This window comes from Cupressus sempervirens, chromosome 6 (assembly GCF_028749045.1).
Source record: "Cupressus sempervirens isolate cs-2001-9-10 chromosome 6, ASM2874904v1, whole genome shotgun sequence".
Lineage (NCBI taxonomy): Eukaryota > Viridiplantae > Streptophyta > Pinopsida > Cupressales > Cupressaceae > Cupressus > Cupressus sempervirens.
In genome coordinates, this window is record NC_143123.1 from 334,892,823 (window position 1) to 334,913,813 (window position 20,991).

The following is a 20,991-nucleotide window of genomic DNA, read 5'->3' on the forward strand; positions in this document are numbered from 1 at the left end:
CAAGAGTGTGGAACTTTCACATGATTCTTTGCATTTCCTCGTGTGGCTCAGTGCACTTCCTCGTGCAAACCTCAATACCAGTGGAGTGATTTTTTGGCTACTGGACCCAGTACTTCCCAGTGCGAATGGGCATTTTATCATGTGCTTTAGTGTACTTTCTTGCGCAAAGAGGTACTTCCTCACATGAGATTATCAATTGCAATTTCTCTCACGTGAAAAAAGGGGGCATCTCTGTTATTTTAGAGAACACAATTTGGACTTTTGAGTACCCTTTAGGAATGCTAGTGTTTCCTTGCTTAGACAAATCAAAGATTTTGTGTTTTGATGTCATCTTTAATTTTTATTATTTAGTTTGGTTGTGTCAGTTCGGTAGTGGCATTTGGAGATCTGTTGGTGATTGGATGTTTGGTTAGTCTTCCATTGTGATCTTATTGATCCTTGTATGTTGATTGTCATGTGCATTCATGCTTGTAAAATATATATATATATATATATATATATATATATATATATATATATCTTGGCTTATATTTATCCTTGTTCCAAGGATCTCTAAATGAGGCATTACATAGAGAAATGTTGCAACACCTCAATATAATCAACCTAAGATAATGTCAATTTTTTGTTCTTCCTATCTTTGCAAATTTTCATACCAAGGATTTGTTTTTCTACCCCCAAATCCTTCATAGAAAATGAATCTGCTAACTATTATTTTAACCCCTTAATATCATACATGTTAGATCGAGATACAACCATATCATCAACATATAAACATAATATAATCTACTCATCATCATCCAACCTCTTAAAATAAACACAATGGTCTGAATGACATCGAGTATAACCATGCTCATTTATAAAAACTATCAAATTTAAGATACCATTGCGGAGGTGCTTGCTTCAAGACATATAAACTTTTCTTCAATCTACACACTAGATTCTCCTTACCTTTGACCTCAAATCCTTGTGGTTGTGTCATATATATTTCTTCATCCAGATCACCATGAGGAAATGTTGTTTTAAGATCAAGCTACTCCAAATGGAAATATTCAACAACCACAATACTTAAAACAATGCAAATAGAAGTCATTTTAACAACATAATAAAATTTCTCATCAAAATCAATGCCCTTTTTCTATGCAAATCCTTTTACAACTAACTTAGATTTAAATCTTTTCTTACCTCCATCCTCTTTTTTTAACTTGTAACTCCATATATTTTGTAAAACCCTTTTACCTACATGTAACTTACATAAATCCCAAGTCTGATTTTTCAACAAGGAGTCTATTTCTTTTATTATTGTAGATTCCCACTAAATATTTATATTCACCAACACACCTTCATCATAACATTCAAGTATACCGGCATTTGTTAATAAAATAGAATACAAATAGGGAGGAAACATTTTCAGAGGTCTACTTAGCCTTGTTGACCGCCTAACATTCATTGGGTGTGTGATATTCATTGGTGTGGTTGTTATAGAGCATGAGGGACTACAGGAACATCATACTTTTGATTAACATCCATCTCTACATAATCATTTTATTTCTTCTCATGCTACTACAACAGATCTATATACAACACTTTCTCATTAAATATGACATCCTTGCTTCTTACAATTTTATGATTTTCGAATCTCAAAGCCTATAACTAAATTCATCAATTCCATATCTAACAAATATACATTTCTTAGATTTAGCTTTCAGCTTGACTTTATTTTCAGAATCTATATGTGCAAATACTTTACAACCAAAGGTTTTGAGAAAACAATAACCCACCTTCTTACTAGCCCATGCTTCCTCTGGAATACCACAACCCAAAGGAGTAGATGGACCTCTATTGATCAAATATATAGCAGTATTGACAACCTTTGTCCACATGTTTAAGGGTAGTCCAACATGCAACCTCATACTCCTTGCGCGCTCCATTGTTGTCATGTTCATGCGTTCAATTGCTCAATTTTCTTGTGGAGTCCTTGGAACATTTTTCTGCCTATGAATAACATTAGTAGAACAATAATCTTTGAATTCATTCCTACAATACTCACTAGCATTATCAGATCTGAGACATTTTAATCTTTTACTAGTCTCATTTTCAACCAAGCATTTCCAATTCTTGAAAGTTATAAATACATCAGATTTCTATCCAAGGAAATAAACTCATACTTTTCTAATTGCATCATCAATAAATGTGATATAATAATGAGAGCCAGCAAGGGAAGATACCTGAGTTGGTCCCCATACATCTATATGCACAAGCTCTAATTTCTCATTTTTCTTTTCCTTCCCACACTTCACACAACTAACTCTCTTTTGTTTTCAATTCACACAACTTTCACATAAATCCATATTGACACATTTTAGACTTGATAAATTTTCTTTGAATAAAGTAACTTATACCTTTCTCACTCATGTGCTTAAGTCTGTTGTGTCATAGTGTTGTATTAAAATCTACAACATTTGTTTGTCCTCTCTACTCAATTGCAGTAAGTGTTCTTGAACATTCATTTTTCTTTGAAACAATTAAATTAGAAGGAACAGTATGACATGTACAAAGATATAAAATGCCTACTTTTACACTTTTTTTTTTACAAGGAACCTTTTGAACCTTCCAATTTTTATTATTAAAAGTAACTATGCAACACTCAACACCTAATTGTCCTGCTAAAATTAAATTTCTGCTTAGCCTTGAAACATATCTTACCTCTTGTAGTAGTCAATGATTTCTATTCTGCAACTTAATCTTAATTTTTCCCTTTCCAACAATCTGATAGGGTTCATTATCCCCCAAATAATCAAGCCCAAAATCCCCTTAGACATAATCAAGAAAATAACCTCTATGGGGAGTAGCATGAAATGAAGTTCCTGAATCTAAAATCCATGAATCATCAACACTTTCTAAGAAAATAAGCAAAGCATCCTTTTTGGATTTATTATTTACTACATTTGCCTCCTTGTTCCCTTCTTGTTTATCTCTGTTATTGTTCTTTCAAGTCCAACAATCTTTCTTCTTATGCTTTGGTTTCCTACAGTACCAACAATATCTTGGTCCTTTTGATTGAGACCTCTTCCCCTTTGATTTTCCTCTTGATTTCCCATGATCTCTAGAATTGTTTCCTCTCATTTTTTTTGTCTCTACTTTGTGCACTCAAAACACTTCCTAATGTAGATCTACTTGATCTTTTCCTTTGAGTCTCCTCACTCGAATTAACAATAATCACATCATTAAATTTTAGGGTATTAGATCCATAAATAGAATTATCCACAACCATTACCAAGCCATTCTAGATTTGAGGCAAAGAACACAAAATGAAGGGAGGCCTAATTTCTTCATCAAAATTAACATTTACATAAGATAATTGATTGGTAATTGTATTAAGCTCATTTAAATAATTTGCAACAAATCTACCTTCCATCTTCATATTAAATAATTGCTTCATGAGAAATACCTTGTTTGAAGTGGAGGGCTTTTTATACAACCTTGTTAGGGTTTGCCCCAACTCTTCATTCGTCTTCACTTTTGTAATATTAAATGCCACTGGTTGTGCTAGAAATAATCGAATACTTCCGAGTGTCTTTCTATCGAAAATATCTGAGTCATCATCTATCATAGCAGTCAGTTTCTTGGATTATTCTTCTAATGACCGCCATAAAACAATGAGTCCAATATATTATTATCTAGCAATTACAACCTAATTACAATATGTAATCCCTTACAACTCAATACTGTCGCAAGAAGCTACTATGTCATCACACATGATAAAATCCCTAACCCTAAGCCATTTTATACAAAAAAATTCACCACTTACAAAATTAGGGCTAGAATAACTACATGTCAGCCACAGAAAGATAGTCAATAATTCCCTGAACCCCATCAAGGAATTATGGAGTATAGAGTAGTTACCTAACTAGACACCACAAACTAAGAGCAATAATATGTTTCATCTTCTGATAGCATCTTCAATATGACTTAATTATTTCACTAGCTGACTTGATGTGATTTGTCAGCAATGACAACCTTATCAAAGTCTTTTATTAGTAGCATGTAGAGGATTTCGTCAAGTAACATACCTTACAGTCAAGAACCAAGTGACCTTTGGAGTTGCAAGCTTGATAAAAAAGGGTAGCATCCTCATACACAATGGTCTGAGTCCATTCGCCTAGATGGATTTGAGGGTAACAAAGTTTGGAAGAGCTTTATTAATGGTTACATTGATACAAAACCTAGAAAAAAGTAAGTGGGATTTTGCTAAAGTAACTGTACTTGTGGAGATTTAGTGGCCGAAGGAATCCACAACCCATTAAAATACCTACTCATCCCAAAAGCTCAAGGGGGAGACCCAAGAGGAAAATCCAAACAAGAGCCATACAATTAAGCTCAGTCAAGGGGTCAAAGCCAAGTTTCCACCTTGCCATTGTGAGGTAGTGTTTTCCATAAAGCTAGGACCCCAAGAGCACAAAGGAAAAGTTTTCTTCCATAGTGAACTTGAAAAGAAACAAACCATTGGACATTGTTGAGACAATCACACTACCTTTGAGCTTCCATTGTATTCTCACCCACTTCTTGACCATGTCAATTGTGGGTCTGAAGTTGAAGAATCTCCCCACTAGAGCAAGGTTCAAGTCAACCATCATTCTATGCACTAAAACATCTGAGAGGCTAATTTTAGTGCCTTCCTTAGTGGTAGCAAATTCTGCAAAGGAGGAGTCTAGGCGACCATTAGGCCCCCCTACATGTGCACCTTTACAGTCAGCTTTGGGGGAGATTTTATGCAGGTAGTCTGATGTACTTGTCTCATGAATATCTAACAACACTACACGGAGGTTGATAGGAACATTGACCGTGACCACAACAAGAACATTAGACCTAGGGATTAGAGGTAGGTTACTAGACGATGGTGAAAGTTAGTTGGGGGGGGGGGGGGTGCGAGTTGCCCCTCTCTGATATAGTCATTCTCAAGATTCTGCATCCTTATGTTCTTTGTGATCATGGCTTGAATCAAATTGCTCACCGTTATGGGGTAACTTTCTTACTACACCCACAATGGTTTTCACTATATTCAGAGTAATATAAGGTGTATTAAGCATGAAAGAAAGTAGGAGGTCGCATGCTTTGAAAACTTAATCAACCATTACATAGAACATGTACATATTACAATTTTTCATTAATTAATTAATTAATAGACTCAATTGTCTTGCATTAATTATTTAATTGGACTCAACTATCTTCTAACAAGACTACCATTTAACTACCAATGTTAATTGTCCTACAAATGTTGTTATGGGAAGCTTTGCATATAGAAGCTTAAGTTTTATAATTTGATTACAAAAATATTAATTAACTACTTAGACTCAATTGTCCTCTAACAAGATTAATAATTTATTACCATTGTTAATTATCTTACAAATGTTGTGATGGGAACCTTGACATATAGAGACTTAAATTTTACAATTGAATTATACAAGAATTAAATAATTAACCAGATTCGATTGTCTTCTAACAAGACTAATGGCTAACTACCAAAACTAATTATCCTTCAAATGTTCTCATGGAAATCTTGGTATATAAAAGCTTAAATTTTGTAGTCAAATTACAAAAACATTAATTAATTAATAATAAGATTTAGTTCTCTTCTAACTATTGACTACCAAAGTTAATTATCCTACAAATGTTGTCAAGTTGGATTACAAAACATTAATTAACTAATCTCTAACAAAACTTACAATTGACTACCAATGACTATCCTAGAAGCTTGAGTTTTATAGTTGAATTATAAAAACATTAAAAAACTAAACAAACCTAATTATCTTCTAACAAGATTAACATCTGACTACCAATGTTAGTTATCTTACAAATGTGATGAGAACCTTGGGATATAGAAGCTTTAAGTTTTACAGTTTAGAAAAATATTAATTAATTAATCAAGCTCAATTGTCGTTCAACAAGACTAACAATGAACTAGCAATGTTAATTATCTTACAATGAGAACCTTGGCTTATAAAAACTTAAAGTTTTATAGTTAGGTTACCAAAACATCAAATTAAATTATCTTCCAAAACTAAACCTTTGGTTAAAAAATATTAATCAAAGACTAAATTGTTAGGAACAATCAGACTCAATTGTCTTCTAACAAGACTAACAATTGGCTACCAATGTTCATCATCCCACAGAAGTCTTACAATTGGCTACCATTGTTTATCATCCTACAGAAACCTTGGCACGTAGAAGCTTAAGTTCTATAGTTGAGTTAAAAAAACATTATTCCACTATATAATTCCTGCATTTATAACAAATTCATTCCTTGTTTTCTATTAAAAAGTGAATCTAGGATATCTTGCATGCAAACAAGGACAAATGATATACTTGGATATCCAGAAGATGGCAGGGCTGCGCAATTACTTATTAAACCGAGAAAGGAAAATTGCTCGTAAAGCAGTTCAAGGCTAAACAAAAGGATTATTCTCATATGCTACAGCAAAGACGGCCCTAATTAATACAAGGAAGTAGCAAGCATAAAGAAACTATTCAACATGCAATAAAGGTTACAACTTTTACGCAACTTTGTGGTTGACACGTCGGGCCAACAAATAGATTTAGGATTTGGCCATCAACAACTCTTTTCATCATCGGCCCACGAGTTTTTCTCTCTCACTTCATTTGAGCTTACCAAATAAAACCACAGGACTCCATTGCAATATGCGCAACAATGTAGGCTTGTTACTGCAGAACCATTGACTTCTGATGTTTATTGATTTAAGGCTTGAGATGCAGAGTAGAGAAAATCTAGGAATCCAGTTCCTTTTAGTAAACCTTTACCAGTTAATAGTTCAAAATTCAACAACAATAAGAACCCTACTGTGGCTGCTCTTCCATTGATCAATTCATTTCTTGGTGTAAAACCGAAGCCAGTATCGTTTTCATCCACAACCATCCGAACCTGTCAAAGACAAATTTTAAGCTTAAAACAGCATAAAATTAAATAAGTGCTTGTTATAGAATGTGGTACATATTAAGTTATTTAACATTTTTATCAATTTGCTGAAATAATCAAATGCATATAAGAAATAATGACTGGAATTGTAAAAGAAAACCTCCTCCACATTCACATCAGTGGCCGTCAAACCCGCCTGTGTCTTTCCACTGAAAACAATTTCTGCCGATTCTGCACCATCTAATGCTGGTCCCATGTTAATATAGATGTAATCTGATTCCACTTTTGTTGCATAAATGAAGAGCTTTCTGAGAGGTGGTGTCAGAAACCTGAGCACTGGGTTTTTTGGGTACCATTCTACGATATCTCCTGTTTTTAGACTGAAAGTGCTATCTGTGGTTGGGCAGACAATACAACCATCCTGCACACGATCAATTGTAACAATTTCATTGCAGAATCCAACAAAACATACTTTCTTGATGATGATTTTGAAGGGTCTTATTCCATCTAAAAAGAAGCATCCTGAAATCAATTACAGTCAACCATGTAACATCCTACACTATCAATAATTATTATTCATTTTTTGGCTTTGATACTGCCAATGCTGAATATTTCTCGTGTTTCCTTTTTTTTAAACACTATTGGAGAGGAAACAAGGAGTTCAAGGAAATATACTACTGGGCATAGTGACTTGGTAATGTTTCAGAATAGTAGGGTAAGAATGAATAGAGGCAACAGCTCTTACTTTAAAAGTCAAGGCGAGAGAAAGAGGATGAAAGGAGGTGGCATTAATAGAGAAGTATGACAAAGAAATAGATTACATGGTGAATATGAAGGATATATTCGGGGGTTCTTAAATTGCTGCATCTAGGATGTTGAATGGCATAGGTGTTGGCAAAATGATCAGTGCTCCCTGATTTTGAGCCCTATTTTTTGGAAAAAATCAAGGCCACCATTTGGAGATGATATTGGAGATTGTAGGAAGTATTGGCATGGATGTCAGAGATTTTCAGGACATTATATGCTGGAGGTTGTCATTAATGTGAAAATGCATTAATCTTATATGGACAAGGATATTATTAATCAAAAGAAGACAATTAAAATATGTATAAGTATCTACTTCAACTATATACTTTAAATATGAAGAAGCAATAGATCCTTTGCTCAAGACATTTTCATATCACTGTTCTATCCTATATGAAGAGTGTTAGAGACAAAATCAAAGATTATGTTAGAAAGATTGAAGCCAACATGATGAACAGCGTACAACAATTTAACTCCAATATATCTACCTCTTGAAATGTGAACCTATTGAGAGAAGGCATCAGCACAGTCAGATACATCTCACAGACTTTGTGCAGATTATTAATGCAGTCAGCAATATATATCTGTATGATTGAACTACAGAGAGGTTGAGAAATAAAGAAGACACCGGAATCCCACCACAGGTGACTTTTCCAGTCAAACCAGAAACCAATACAGTTATCATTGTAGTATATAAAATGAAGAAACAAGCTTGTGCAGCGCTAATTGAAGCTGAACATAGGACAAAAAATAAGTGCGTAATTAGAGAAACAGAGATGAATTTTGTTTTGCATCATATAGATACAATTGAAAGAAACAGAACTGAAAAAATAAATGTCATAACGATGAGAGGAGTTCAAAATCAGCAGGTTTGAAGGAGTATGTCTGATACAAATAGATATACGAAGCAGCCACTTCTATTATCATATCCAGCAGCCACAGTTATCATTGCAATATATAAAATGAAGAAACAGGCCTGTGAAGCGCTAATTGAAGCTGGACATAGGACAACAAATAAGTGCATAATTAGAGAAACAGAGATGAATTTTGTTTTGCATCATATAGATACAATTGAAAGAAAGAGAACTGAAAAATTAAATGTCATAACGATGAGAAGAGTTCAAAGTCAGCCAGTTTCAAGGAGTATGTCTGATACAAATAGATATACTGTTGAAATATTTAATGCTCAGGTTGTCCCGTGAGCCTTCTATAACCTAACTGCCATGTCTGACGGTCATCTGCAATAGTCAGAAACAGTTATTGTGGTAGGTGAGTTTGAAATTTGAAAATGAGAGGGAGATTAGAGTTGACAACAAGAGACAAAAAGGGGGGAATGTTCCTTCATTCTATAAGTCAAGACTCAGACATTCAGAGAGTTAGTTTTTTGAGTTCAGCAGAACAGCAGAGGCAGAAAGTTCGATCAGATCCAGCAGCAGCAACAAGTGTGGATGACTTTCTAGGTATTTTGTGAAAGTAATGTTTTGTCCTGTATGAGCAATGATTGCTCCAAATTTATTGTATGCAGCCATTTGTTGCTGTAAGTTTGATTCAAGTTTTTGGATATTTTTTTCATCTAGGGTTTAACAGTTTATTCTCCAGATTTGTATTAGTTTGTTTCAAGTTAATAGAAAGCAAGCAAGTATATTTGCCATCTCCAATCTATTGTGGTTACAGATCTTGTTTCCTTTATTATATTCCGATGTGCATGATTAGAAAGATTAGGGAGAAAGGAGGAGAAACCATTTAACGCGTGTTTGGAACGTTGTTCTTCCTCCCTGCATTACTCGGCTTCTACTTGAACCGAGTAACTCAGCTTGTACTAACCAAGCAACTCGGTCTCCTCTGCCGAGCTCCCCTTTGGTGACCGAGTAGCTCGGCACCCATTACTGCCGAGCTACTCGGCATTGCCTATCACTTGGCTCCTTGAGGTGCCGAGCAACTCAGCACTCCCTGCTGCAACTCAACTGCTGAAGAATTTTTTTGTAAAGTTTTTACATGGTATCAAAGCCATAAGGTCCCACATCCTCGTGAGTTTGGGCATAGTTTTTATGGGTGTTTGACATTGTTGTGTAGGAGACATTGCTGGAGATGCAGGAAAGATATGGCAGCAGCCACCATCCTTTGATAGACAAAATTATGACACTTGGGCAAAGAAGATGAGAACCATTATGGTTGCAAATGACTTGTGGGAGTTTGTGGTGAATGGATTCAATGATGTAACCGACCCAGCACACTATGCTGCCCTCACCAACCATCAGAAGATTTGGCTGAAGGAGTCAAGAAGAAGGGATGCAAAAGCTTTAAGCTTGATTGAGGCAGCCATGACAAAAATATTTTTTCCTAAAATAGCAGCAGCTAACTGTTCAAAGGAAGCATGGGATATCCTTGAGACAAACTTCAAAGGGACTAATAAAGTCCATGTAGTAAAGCTACAGATGATTCGAAGGGAGTTTGAGAACCTTCAAATGAAGGCCAATGAATCTATTTCAGATTTCAGCTCAAGAAAATCAAATAGAGCAGAGAATAGTGGAAAAGATATTGAGGAGTCTGCCTCCAAAGTATGATAATCTTGTGATGACCATTGAAAAGGCAAAAGACATCACTACCTTGACAATGGATGAGTTGATGGGTACTCTTCAAACCCATGAGCACCGGATTAATAGATCAGCAACATCTTCCCAAGAGTAAGCATTCAAAGCTCAATCCAATTCAAGAGGCAGGGGGAGAGGAAGAAATGGCTCTAGTAGAGGCTCTAGAGGCAGAGGTCGTGGCAACTCCAGACAAAGGAATGTTGGAGGAAAAAGCTCAAGATGAGTAGGCAAACAAGAGGGAGCAAGCAGCTCTCAAAACAACTCTAGAGGAGGTAAGAAAAACTACAACTCTAACAAGAGTAGTATAGAATGTTATTACTATCATAAATTTGGGCATTATGCAAGTGAATGTTGGAAGAAACAAGGTGATCAGTCAAAGCAGAATGCAAATGTGGCTGATGTAAATGTGGGTGAAGTAAACAATCCCACAACCTTCATCATGTGCAACATCAGTGAAGAAGGCAACCCTGAGGTATGGTACTTGGACAGCGGTTGCAACAACCACATAATTGGTAATGAAAGTCTTTTTTCATTTATTGATAAGAATTTCAAATGAGAAATTAGAATGAGAAACAATGGAATCATTCCTATTGTGGCCAAAGGATCTATAATGATCCACACCAAGCAAAGTGAGAAGAGAGAAATACAAAATGTATATTTTGCCCCGGGTATGAAGCACAACCTAATGAGTGTTGGACAGCTCATTCAAAATGGTTACAAGGTGCTGATGGAAAATGACGTGTGTGTTATTCATGAGAAAGATGGGAGTAAGAATGTTCTAGCAGCAATCCAAACGACAAGGAACCAGATGTTCCCCTTGAGGATAGAGACTTGTTTCTCTTTTCAAATTATTGTTGCACCTCCCAAGCATGTACGTACAACAATACATCAACAATCAGCTTTAAAGAGTGTGATTGAATACCCCTCCAAGCTGTGGCATCTAAGGTATGGACATCTTGGCTTTGGTGGTTTAAATTTGTTCTTCAAGAAAAAAATGGCAGATGGTTTGCCAAACATTGTAGATTCATGTGACAAGTGTGATGCTTGTATTTTGGCTAAGCAACATAGGCCTCCCTTTAATTCTAGTAATTCTTGAAGGTCAAGGGTACCATTAGAGTTGGTGCATTTTGATTTAGTTGGCCCTATGCAAACCACTTCTATTGGGGGGAATAAATATTTTATGACATTCATAGATGATTTCAGTCGTAAGACATGGGTGTATTTTTTGAAAAACAAATCTGAAGTATTTGATAAATTTGTAGAATTTAAAGCCCAAGCTGAAAAGAATGTGGACATTATATAAAAGTCCTAAGATCAGATAGAGCGGGGGAGTATACCTCCAATTCTTTTGTAAAATTTTGCAAGAAAAATGGCATCAAAAAGGAGCTTACAGCCAGTTATACTCCGCAACATAATGGAGTGGCTGAGAGAAAGAATAGGACCATTGTTGAAATGGTAAAGAGCGTGATGAAAGAAAAAGGACACCAAACTGAATATTGGGAGAAGTTGTAGCAACAACAGTATATCTAATAAATAGGTGTCCAACAAAGCCAGTCCACGACAAGATTCCACTTGAGGCATGGGCAAGACACAGATGGACAGTTGAGCACTTGAGAGTGTTTGGGTGTGTAGCCTATGCATGTGCCAAAGGAGCAAAGGAAATATTTGGATGACAATTGTCAGCCGACTAGATTGTCGTCGGTGTTTCTGTAATCGACGGGGTGATTGTCGTCGATGTTTCTATACTCTGTAGCCGACGGGTAAATAGTTTGTAGTGGACATAATGTTTGTGGCCGACAGACTCCTTCCGGGAAGGTTCGGCAGATAGTATTTATATCCTGTTTGGGATCATTGTAAAGCATCTTCTATCATTAATCATTCATCTTATCTTATCAAGCATAATGTAATGTTCTGGCATATGCGAATAATAAGAAGGAATTCTGCTGTTCATGTTCCGTTGTCTGTATGCATTGTTTTCTTTACCCAGTACAGTAAACATTTGGCATTGTTGCCTTATGAACCTAGAAGGTGGGAGGAATGAAGATTAATGCCAAATCAGCTTAACAAGGATCGAAATAAGGTCAAGGGAAAAGATGGAATCCGTACTATGCAAGAGAATTTAATTCTGGCACAGCAAGCCGATCTCCGACGGAGATTTCAAAAAAGTGCCGACGGAAATTGGAGCACGATAGATTTGTTGGAGGAAACTCGGCAGCGGGTGGAATTGGTGGAAGAAGCACGGGAGGAGATTTTGAATTTGTGTTCGCCGAGGGAAGAGAATTCAAACGGAAGAGCATCAACTCGCACGGCTCGACGTGCCGATGGAGCAAGAGCGTGGAGTAAACTCTTCGTCCGGGATATACTTGTGCAGGCGAAAACTTCAGAACACCCTTCTTCACCAAGGTTCATAGCTATTGAGTCTGACGATGTGGGAAAACAGTCTGCCGGTGTGGGAGTGCAGTCTGTCGGTGTGGGAGACCAGTTCATCGGTGTGGGAGTGTAGTCCGCCGGTGTGGGAGACCAGTCCACCGGTGTGGGAATACAGACTGTCGATGTGGGAGTGCAAATCGCTGGTGTGGGAGTGAAGAGCGCCAGTGTTGCAGAACTGAGCAACGCCTGTTTACAGAAACCAATTGTGATGGCGGGACCAAAAGAGAAACTGTCGAAGTTCAATGGCGATGGTACGGCCGATCCCATTCGACATTGCAAAACATGTGAAACGATCTGGAAGGCAAATGGGATAACTGATGAAAACGACTGGATGAGACAATTTCTGGCCACCCTATGAGGCGTAGCAATTGATTGGTTCACTGATACAAATCCACAAAAGCTAAACAGTTGGGATACCATTAAAAAGGAGTTTTTGGCAGAATTTAAACTGTTGCAAGATGATAATGAAATTGTAGCAGAGATCTTCAATACTAAGCAAGGGAAGAACAAAACCGTCCACGTTTACGTCAGGAAATTAAATGACTTGATAAACAAAATGGAAAGTAAGCCAGCAGACGGACTTCAGAAAAGATGGTTCATGGAAGGCCTATGCTCGAAGTTGCGGAGGAAAATGAAAATTGTGCCACCGTCGTCATATACGGAAGCTTATAATAGAGCATTGGACCTCGAAAGTGAGCTAAAGACAAAGAAGAAGACAAAGACTAGCTCATCTAATTCGGATGACAACAAGCCTGTCGGAGGTGATAGCAACGACGATGAAGGCAACAATAAAAAAGTTCGTGCCCTACAGAAGGACATGATCCGCATAATGGAGTTTAAAAACATGCAGAAGGAGCCAAAAGGCAATGAGCTGTGGTGCACGGAGTGTAAGACCGACGGTCATAATAAAGGATCGTGTCCAAAGAACCAATTTTGTGACTTTTGTTAGAGCATGGGCCATTCGACAAAAGAGTGCCCCTTTAACATGAAGACAACAGGATCTCCGCAGGTGCTTCTCACACATGAGGCTTCTTCGTCGGGCAGTAGCGGAAATATGAATAGCGCAAGTGCCACATCCGGAGGGTACAGGAATAATAACAGAGGGCAAAATAACAACAATGCGAACAATAATAATAATGGGAGCCAAAGTCGAACCCAGTATGATGCAAACGGACGGCCGATTGTTCAATGCCAAGCATGTAATTTGTGGGGTCATTTTGCGCGGGATTGTACAGCAGCAAACACACCGAAATTATTATGCAGATGGTGCAAACTCGGCGACTATGAAGATGCCAAGTGCCCAAAATCTAGAGTAAACTTGATCACTATCGACACGGATGAAGAGGAGGTTCTGGCAATTACGCGGAGGCAAGCAAAACTGCCGACGGAAGAAAAAAGAAAATTGGGGGAAGCGCAGGTGGAAATTGGAAAGGCATCGTCGGCAGGGACATCTCAGTTGAAGGACATCACTGACACCTTCGCAGAACAAAACATTGTACGGAAAATCTTACAAATGGAGATACCGGTCAAGATAAGTGACCTCACAATGCCCCAGTTACGGACGAACATTCTAAATCATACACCGTTTTCGAAAGCAACGGAGGACACAGGAAGGGACAGTAGGGAAGTGATGACAATAGACCCAATGCTGCTGGCACTCACGTCCGGACGGCATCCGACGATCGTCGAGATGGGGATTTTGGGAAACGTTCTGACAGACACAATTGTCGACGAAGGGTCCAGCGTGAATGTGTTGCCGGAGGATACTTGGAAGAAGTTGGGAAAGCCGACACTGTGGCCACCTACATTCCAATTGCTCACGGCAGACTAGCACGGGATCAAACCATTGGGAACCTTACGGGCGCAACTGGTAACCATTGGTACGCAACCATTTTTATTGGATTTTGTGGTCATTCCATTGAAAAGAAAAGGACATGATGCTATTCTCGGATGGACTTGGTTGGTGCAAGAAAAAGTAAAACATGATTGGAAACGAAATACCCTATCAATGGAGCGCGGAGGCAAAAGATTCATAATTGACCTGCACACACAAATGGTAGGTCAAGAGGCAGCATCGTCAGACTCAGAAGGTGAAGGCGACAGTGACGATGAAAGAAATGACGATGAAGGAAAGAGAATGGAACCGAACGAAGGAGTATTGACACTAGGAGGATCAAATGATGACGACCTAGACTCAGTGAATGGCCTTTACCATTGGCAGATAGAAGACTACGAATTGTTTCTGAGTTGTAATATGCTAAGGGTCGATGAAGGTGAGAAAAAAAAGGAAAATGAGTGTCTAAAGGAATACAGAGCAGCGGAAGAAGGAAAGGCGATTACGCCTAAAGATGAGGGGAAGAACATACAGTCCAAACCCAAAAAAAAGAAAGATCCCACCATTCGGTACACGGTGAACGGACCGCACAGGAAGAAAAGAATATATCGTACCATAAAATTACTTGAAGGGTACCGACGGCAAGGAAATAAGCTAGATGCGCGACGACCGCAGGCACAGTGGGCGACGGAGGTGACATAGAACAGGCATAAGGCGTGGCATGACAAACTCAACAGGTTTCAGCCGAGGCAGTTGGTACTCAAGTATGACGACCGGAATGAAAGCAAACAGGTAAGGTTTAGGGCAAGATGGGTTGGACCATATCAGATCCGAGAGATCGATGACAATCGAGTGGTAAAGTTGGGGACGTTGGACTGGCAAGAGGTACCTCACGCAGTCAACGGATCCTACTGTGCCAGGAAGATGCCATCGCCGTCACCGTCACAGAATGATCAGATGATTCCCTTGTCGTCGTCGTTGCAGAACGGCGATACATGGAGGCAAAATTGAGGTGTTGTTTTTTAAATTTTATTTTTGTTAAAAAAAAAATTGAAAAAAAAAAAAGAGTCCGCGGGAGGTGCTCCGCGGGCATCTGTCTGCGAGAGGTGCTCTGCGGGCATCTAGCCGCAGGCACTTGTCCGCAAGAGGTGCTCCGCCGGCATTTGTCCGCGGGAGGTGCTCCGCGGGGTTGTCAAGCCACGAATTCTACATCTTCATGGGTTTCGATTCCTCTTCGTTGCATTTGGTGGAGGACCTGTTCCTGCGGCGTTATTTGGAGGCCGCGGATTTCAATCTAATTGTCACGAGTGAAAAACAATATACCGTCGTCGTTATTATTCCATGCCATCTTCAACGAAAGATTGTTGGAGTTATGTTTCTCATTTGTGGAGGAGAGATTATTCGAGTTTATGTAGAAGATGGGTGTGAGGGGTTTTCTTACAAAAAAAAAAAAAAAAAAAGACGACGACAGATTCAAGTTGTTCGGAATAAGTAGCAGATGATGTCAAAGGGAAGGGGAAGCATCAGTGGTTGCCAGAAAGGGTAGAATCGGCAAAAAATGGCAAAAACAATGTGTTCCATGCAGTTTTGTGTGGGTTCCAGAGTGCTAATTTGGTCTTGGCGGTGAGGGGCGCTGCCCCTCGACCCCGCCCTGTATTGCGAGCGCACCTGGGGCGCTGCTCCTCGACCCCGCCAGGGGCGTTGCCCCCTGGACCCCCAGTCGTTGCGGATATCAGTCGTGGGAGTCTGACCAGTTGTTGCAGGCATGGACTTTCTGTGTACCAGAGGCACTGGAAGTAGGTGTTGGCCAGGAGGCTGTCTTGGTGGATGCGTAGAGAGCTCGGGAGGAGCTAATCATCCAGTTGGAGGCAGTGCAACGACACTTGGCTCAAGGTACCAAGGAATTGAAAACAAAGAAAGCAACACAAGTGGCTATCAAAGTTAGCTTCATTGAGGAGGCAGTGTTGTGTTAACAGAGGCTACAGGCACGGGACGAAGGTGATAGTGATGTGTCAGAAGTAGATTTATCTTGTTGTAATTAGTTCGTTAATGTATTTTGATTGTTAATTTGTCTCAGATATTTTGTTAGTCGTCAGAAGACGACTTTTCTTTTTGAGGGGGATGGTGTCAGCCGACTGGATTGTCGTCGGTGTTTCTGTAGTCGACGGGGTGATTGTCATTGGTGTTTCTGTACTCTGTAGCCGACGGGTAAATAGTTTGTAGCGGACATAATATTTGTGGCCGACGGACTCCTTCGGAAAGGTTCGGCAAATAGTATTTATATCCCGTCTGAGATCATTGTAAAGCATCTTCCATCATTAATCATTCATCTTATCTTATCAAGCATAATGTAATGTTCTGGCATATGCGAATAATAAGAAGGAATTTTGTTGTTCATGTTCCGTTGTCTGTATGCATTGTTTTCTTTACCCAGTACGGTAAACAACAATAGTGTGAAGTGTGTCTTCGCAGGTTATAATTCGGAATCAAAGGCTTATAGATTGTATAATCCAATCACTAAGAAGATCATCATTTCAAGAGATGTGGAGTTTCTTGAAAATCAGTCATGGGATGGCTCCATGGATGAATCATCAAGCACTTCAAGTAAAATGCCGATTATTGTTGAAGAAGATGAAGATTGTGATTAGCAAGATGAAAGAGCGGCAAATATAGATAGTTTCAAATAGAGGCAAAAAGGAAAGCAACCTCAAACATGCTGAGAATCAATTCCTACTAGTTCTAGACAACCTCGAATTGGTGTGCAAAACAATAACAACAGTACTACTGAAAATTCAGATCACACTCTCGCCTCCCTAATACCAAGAAAGACTAAGAGTCTAAGCGAGATATACCAAGATGAAATGTATGATGAAGACTATGATGAGAGTATTAATTTTGTATTATTTTCTCATAGTGATCCAATCTATTTTGTAGAAGCTATGAAAGAAAAGAAATGACGTAATGTCATGGATGAGGAAATAGATGCTATAGAAAGATGAAATATGGGAGTTAACTGATTTACCTCCTAAGAAACAAGTAATTGGAGTTAAATGGGTCTATAAGACCAAATGCAATGTTGAAGGAAAAATAGATAGGCATAAAGCACGATTAGTAGTCAAGGGGTACAAATAGCAGTATGGCAAAGGTTATGATGAGACTTATGCCCTAGTTGCAAGAATGGAAACAGTGCGTGTTCTCATAGCAATTGTAGCCCAGCACAAATGAAAGGTATATCAAATGGATGTGAAGTTCGCCTTCTTGAATGGAGTATTGAAAGAAGAGGTGTATGTGGAGCAGCCACCTGGTTATGAAGTTGTAGGTGAGGAACACAAGGTGTATAAGTTGAAGAGAGCTCTTTATGAGCTCAAACAAGCTCCACGAGCATGGTACAGAAGGATTGACTCATACTTAATGAGCAATAGCTTTAGCAAAAGCGATGGTGAGCTCACTCTTTACATCAAGGTAGCAAAAGGTAAGGTTTTGATTGTTGTCTTGTATGTAGATGACTTAATCTTCACTTGAAATGATAATTTTCTAATTGGTGAATTCAAAGAGGCCATGAAGAGTGAATTTGAGATGACAGACCTAGGTCTATTGAAATATTTTCTAGGCATAGAAGTAAAACAAATGCATGATGGCATCTTTATCTCTCAAGAAAAATATGCAAATTAGATTTTGCAAAGATTCAAAATGCAAAATAGTAAGGCAGCCCCAACACCAACAACAGTAGGTCTGAAGTTGAACAAGGAAGATTGCAACAAAAAAGTGAATCCAACATTATACAAAAGCATAGTTGGAAGTTTGATGAATTTGACAACAACTCGACCTAACCTGATGCACGCAGTAAGTTTGATTTCTAGATTCATGGAAACTCCAAAGGATTCCCATTGGCAATTGGGAAAGAGGACCCTAAGGTATGTGAATGGTAGTAAGGGATTTGGCATTTTGTATACTATTGATAATGAATTTAGGCTGATTGGTTACACTGATTGTGATTGGGCTGGATGTCTAGATGACAGGAAGAGCACTTTCGGTTATATGTTTAATATGGGCTCGGGTGCAATTTCATAGGCATCCAAGAAACAATCAATTATTGCTCAATCTACAACAGAGGCTGAATATATAGTAGTGAATGCAACATGTCAAGATATTTGGCTAAGAAGAATCTTGACAGATTTGAATGAAAAGCAAGAGGATGGAACCACAATCTTTTGTGACAACATTTCTTCAATTGCATTGTCAAAGAATCCAATCTTCCATGGGAGAAGCAAGCACATTGAGATCAGATATCATTTCATCAGAGAGCTAGTGGAGAATGGAGAAATAAAAATGGAATATTGTAAGTCCAAGCAGCAACTAACAGACATTTTCACTAAGCCATTGGGCATAGCAAGTTTTGTGCACCTAAGAGGATGTCTAGGCGTAGTTGATTTGGATTGGCAGTGATCCTTGTATGATCGGCTAGGGACAAAGGGGGAGTGTTGAAATATTTAATGCTCAAGTTGTCCTGTGAGCCTTCTGCACCTACTTGCTATGTCTAACAATCAGCTGCAATAGTCAGAAACAATTATTATGGTACGTGAGTTTGAAATTCAAAAATGAGAGGGAGATTCGAGTTGACAGCAAGAGACAAAAAGGGGGGAATGTTCTTCCATTCTATAAGTCAGACTCAGACATTCAGAGAGTTAGTTTTTTGAATCCAACAGAAAAGTAGAAGCAAAAAGTTTGATCAGATCCAGCAGTAGTAGCAAGTGTGGATGACTTTCTGGGTATTTTGTGAAAGTAACGTTTTGTCCTATATAAGTAGTGATTGCTCCAGGTTTATCGTATGCAGCCATTCGTCGTTGTAAGTTTGATTCAACTTTTTGGATATTTTGTTCATCTAGGGTTTAATAGTTTATTCTCCAGATTTGTATTAGTTTTGTTTCAAGTTAATAGAAAGCAAGCAAGTATATTTGCCATCTCCAATCTATTGTGGTTACATATGTTGTCTCCTTTATTATATTTCGTCGTGCGTGATTAGAAAGATTAGGGAGAAAGGAGGAGAAACCATTTAATGCGTGTTTGGAACGTTGTTCTTCCTCCCTGCATTACTCGACTTCTACTTGAACCGAGTAACTTGGCTTGTACTGACTGTGCAACTAGGTCTCCTCTACCAAGCCTTTGTCTGTCGAGCTCCCTTTTGGTGACCGAGTAACTCAGCACCCATTAATGCCGAGAAACTCGGCATTGCCTGTCACTCGGCTCCTTGAGGTGCCGAGCAAAGCTACTGAAGAAATTTTTTGTAAAGTTTTTACATATAAGCAGCAGCCACTTCTATTATCATATCCAGCAGCCACTTCTATTATCATATCCAGCAATGATAAAGAGACAATACAGTGATTGGGTCCTTATAATGGTCTGACAATGTTGGAAAGAGTTAAATATAAATAACTCATGGAAGATGGTAAGTTTTCATAAGACAATGATAATATCCTAATGATTAAACAATGATGAGACAAATTCCTCCATCAAACTATGCTATAATGAACAAGTATCGTGATAGCATCAATATGATTTCTTGTGTGACAATAACAGCTAGAAAGCATTGTTTTATAAAATTTGCGAACAAACACAAAGGAAAAACAAAGGTTCGATTTATTATTAAAGCAAACACGATGTGTCAAATACAGAAGCTCTTCATATTTTGGAGGAACACAAATAAAGACAAGGAAGCCTTCGGCATACAGAGTGGTCTGCAGGAGAAGTCTTTGCCATAGATATGATATTTGCCATAAGCATATCGGGAAAAGTTTGATGACTGTCCAATACTCCACGAAGGGAAGATGAGTACAACATTCACAAGCTCGCATACTTATTGAGAGGGAATGGATTGCGAACAGCTCCGCTCCTATCCAGCCTAGAGTGCTCTGTTACGATTCATCCACCATGTTCACATCTAGAAGCTATCAAGCGATTTTGGAAGATTTAGACTTCAAAGATAAGTATAATAAAACATGTTAATTCAATAAGCATTGATTATTGAAATGTGCCAATCAAAAATCATTTTTACACCTAGTACCCCTGCGATGCATCAAATAATGGAAAGGAATTTTACTAGCGCAATCATCTCTATCACATCCTCAAAACTCTAGCAAGTATACAAAAATTATAACCTGTAGATGCTGGAGTAAAGTCTTTGTGAATTCAAATACAATTCTTTGATTGTGTATCAACTGCAAAGCAATCCTTGCATTATTTTTTCTTATTCAATTGAATTTGTATTATACCTTTTAACGTATTATGGTTTCTCATTGTAGTTGTTCTTATTACAACATAACACACATCAGGAAGTGGCGGTCGGCATGGTTGGTTTATCGTGAGCAATTAAGGAGATTAGGAGATATGAAATAGAAGAGTAT

General features: G+C 38.3%; 1 protein-coding gene across 1 annotated transcript in view; it reads right to left on the minus strand.

Annotated features, from left to right (window-relative positions):
• Positions 1-6,368: 6,368 nt before the first annotated feature.
• Positions 6,369-20,991, minus strand: part of LOC149552518 (Rieske (2Fe-2S) domain-containing protein) — a 61,378-nt gene continuing 46,755 nt past the window's right edge. The window contains exons 2-3 of the mRNA XM_089788104.1: positions 7,092-7,352; positions 6,369-6,937 (exon numbers count right to left, since the gene is read on the minus strand). Of these exons, the coding sequence (XP_089644230.1) occupies positions 6,746-6,937; positions 7,092-7,352 (453 nt within the window). The 3' untranslated portion in view covers positions 6,369-6,745. The remainder of the gene's footprint in view (positions 6,938-7,091; positions 7,353-20,991) is intronic.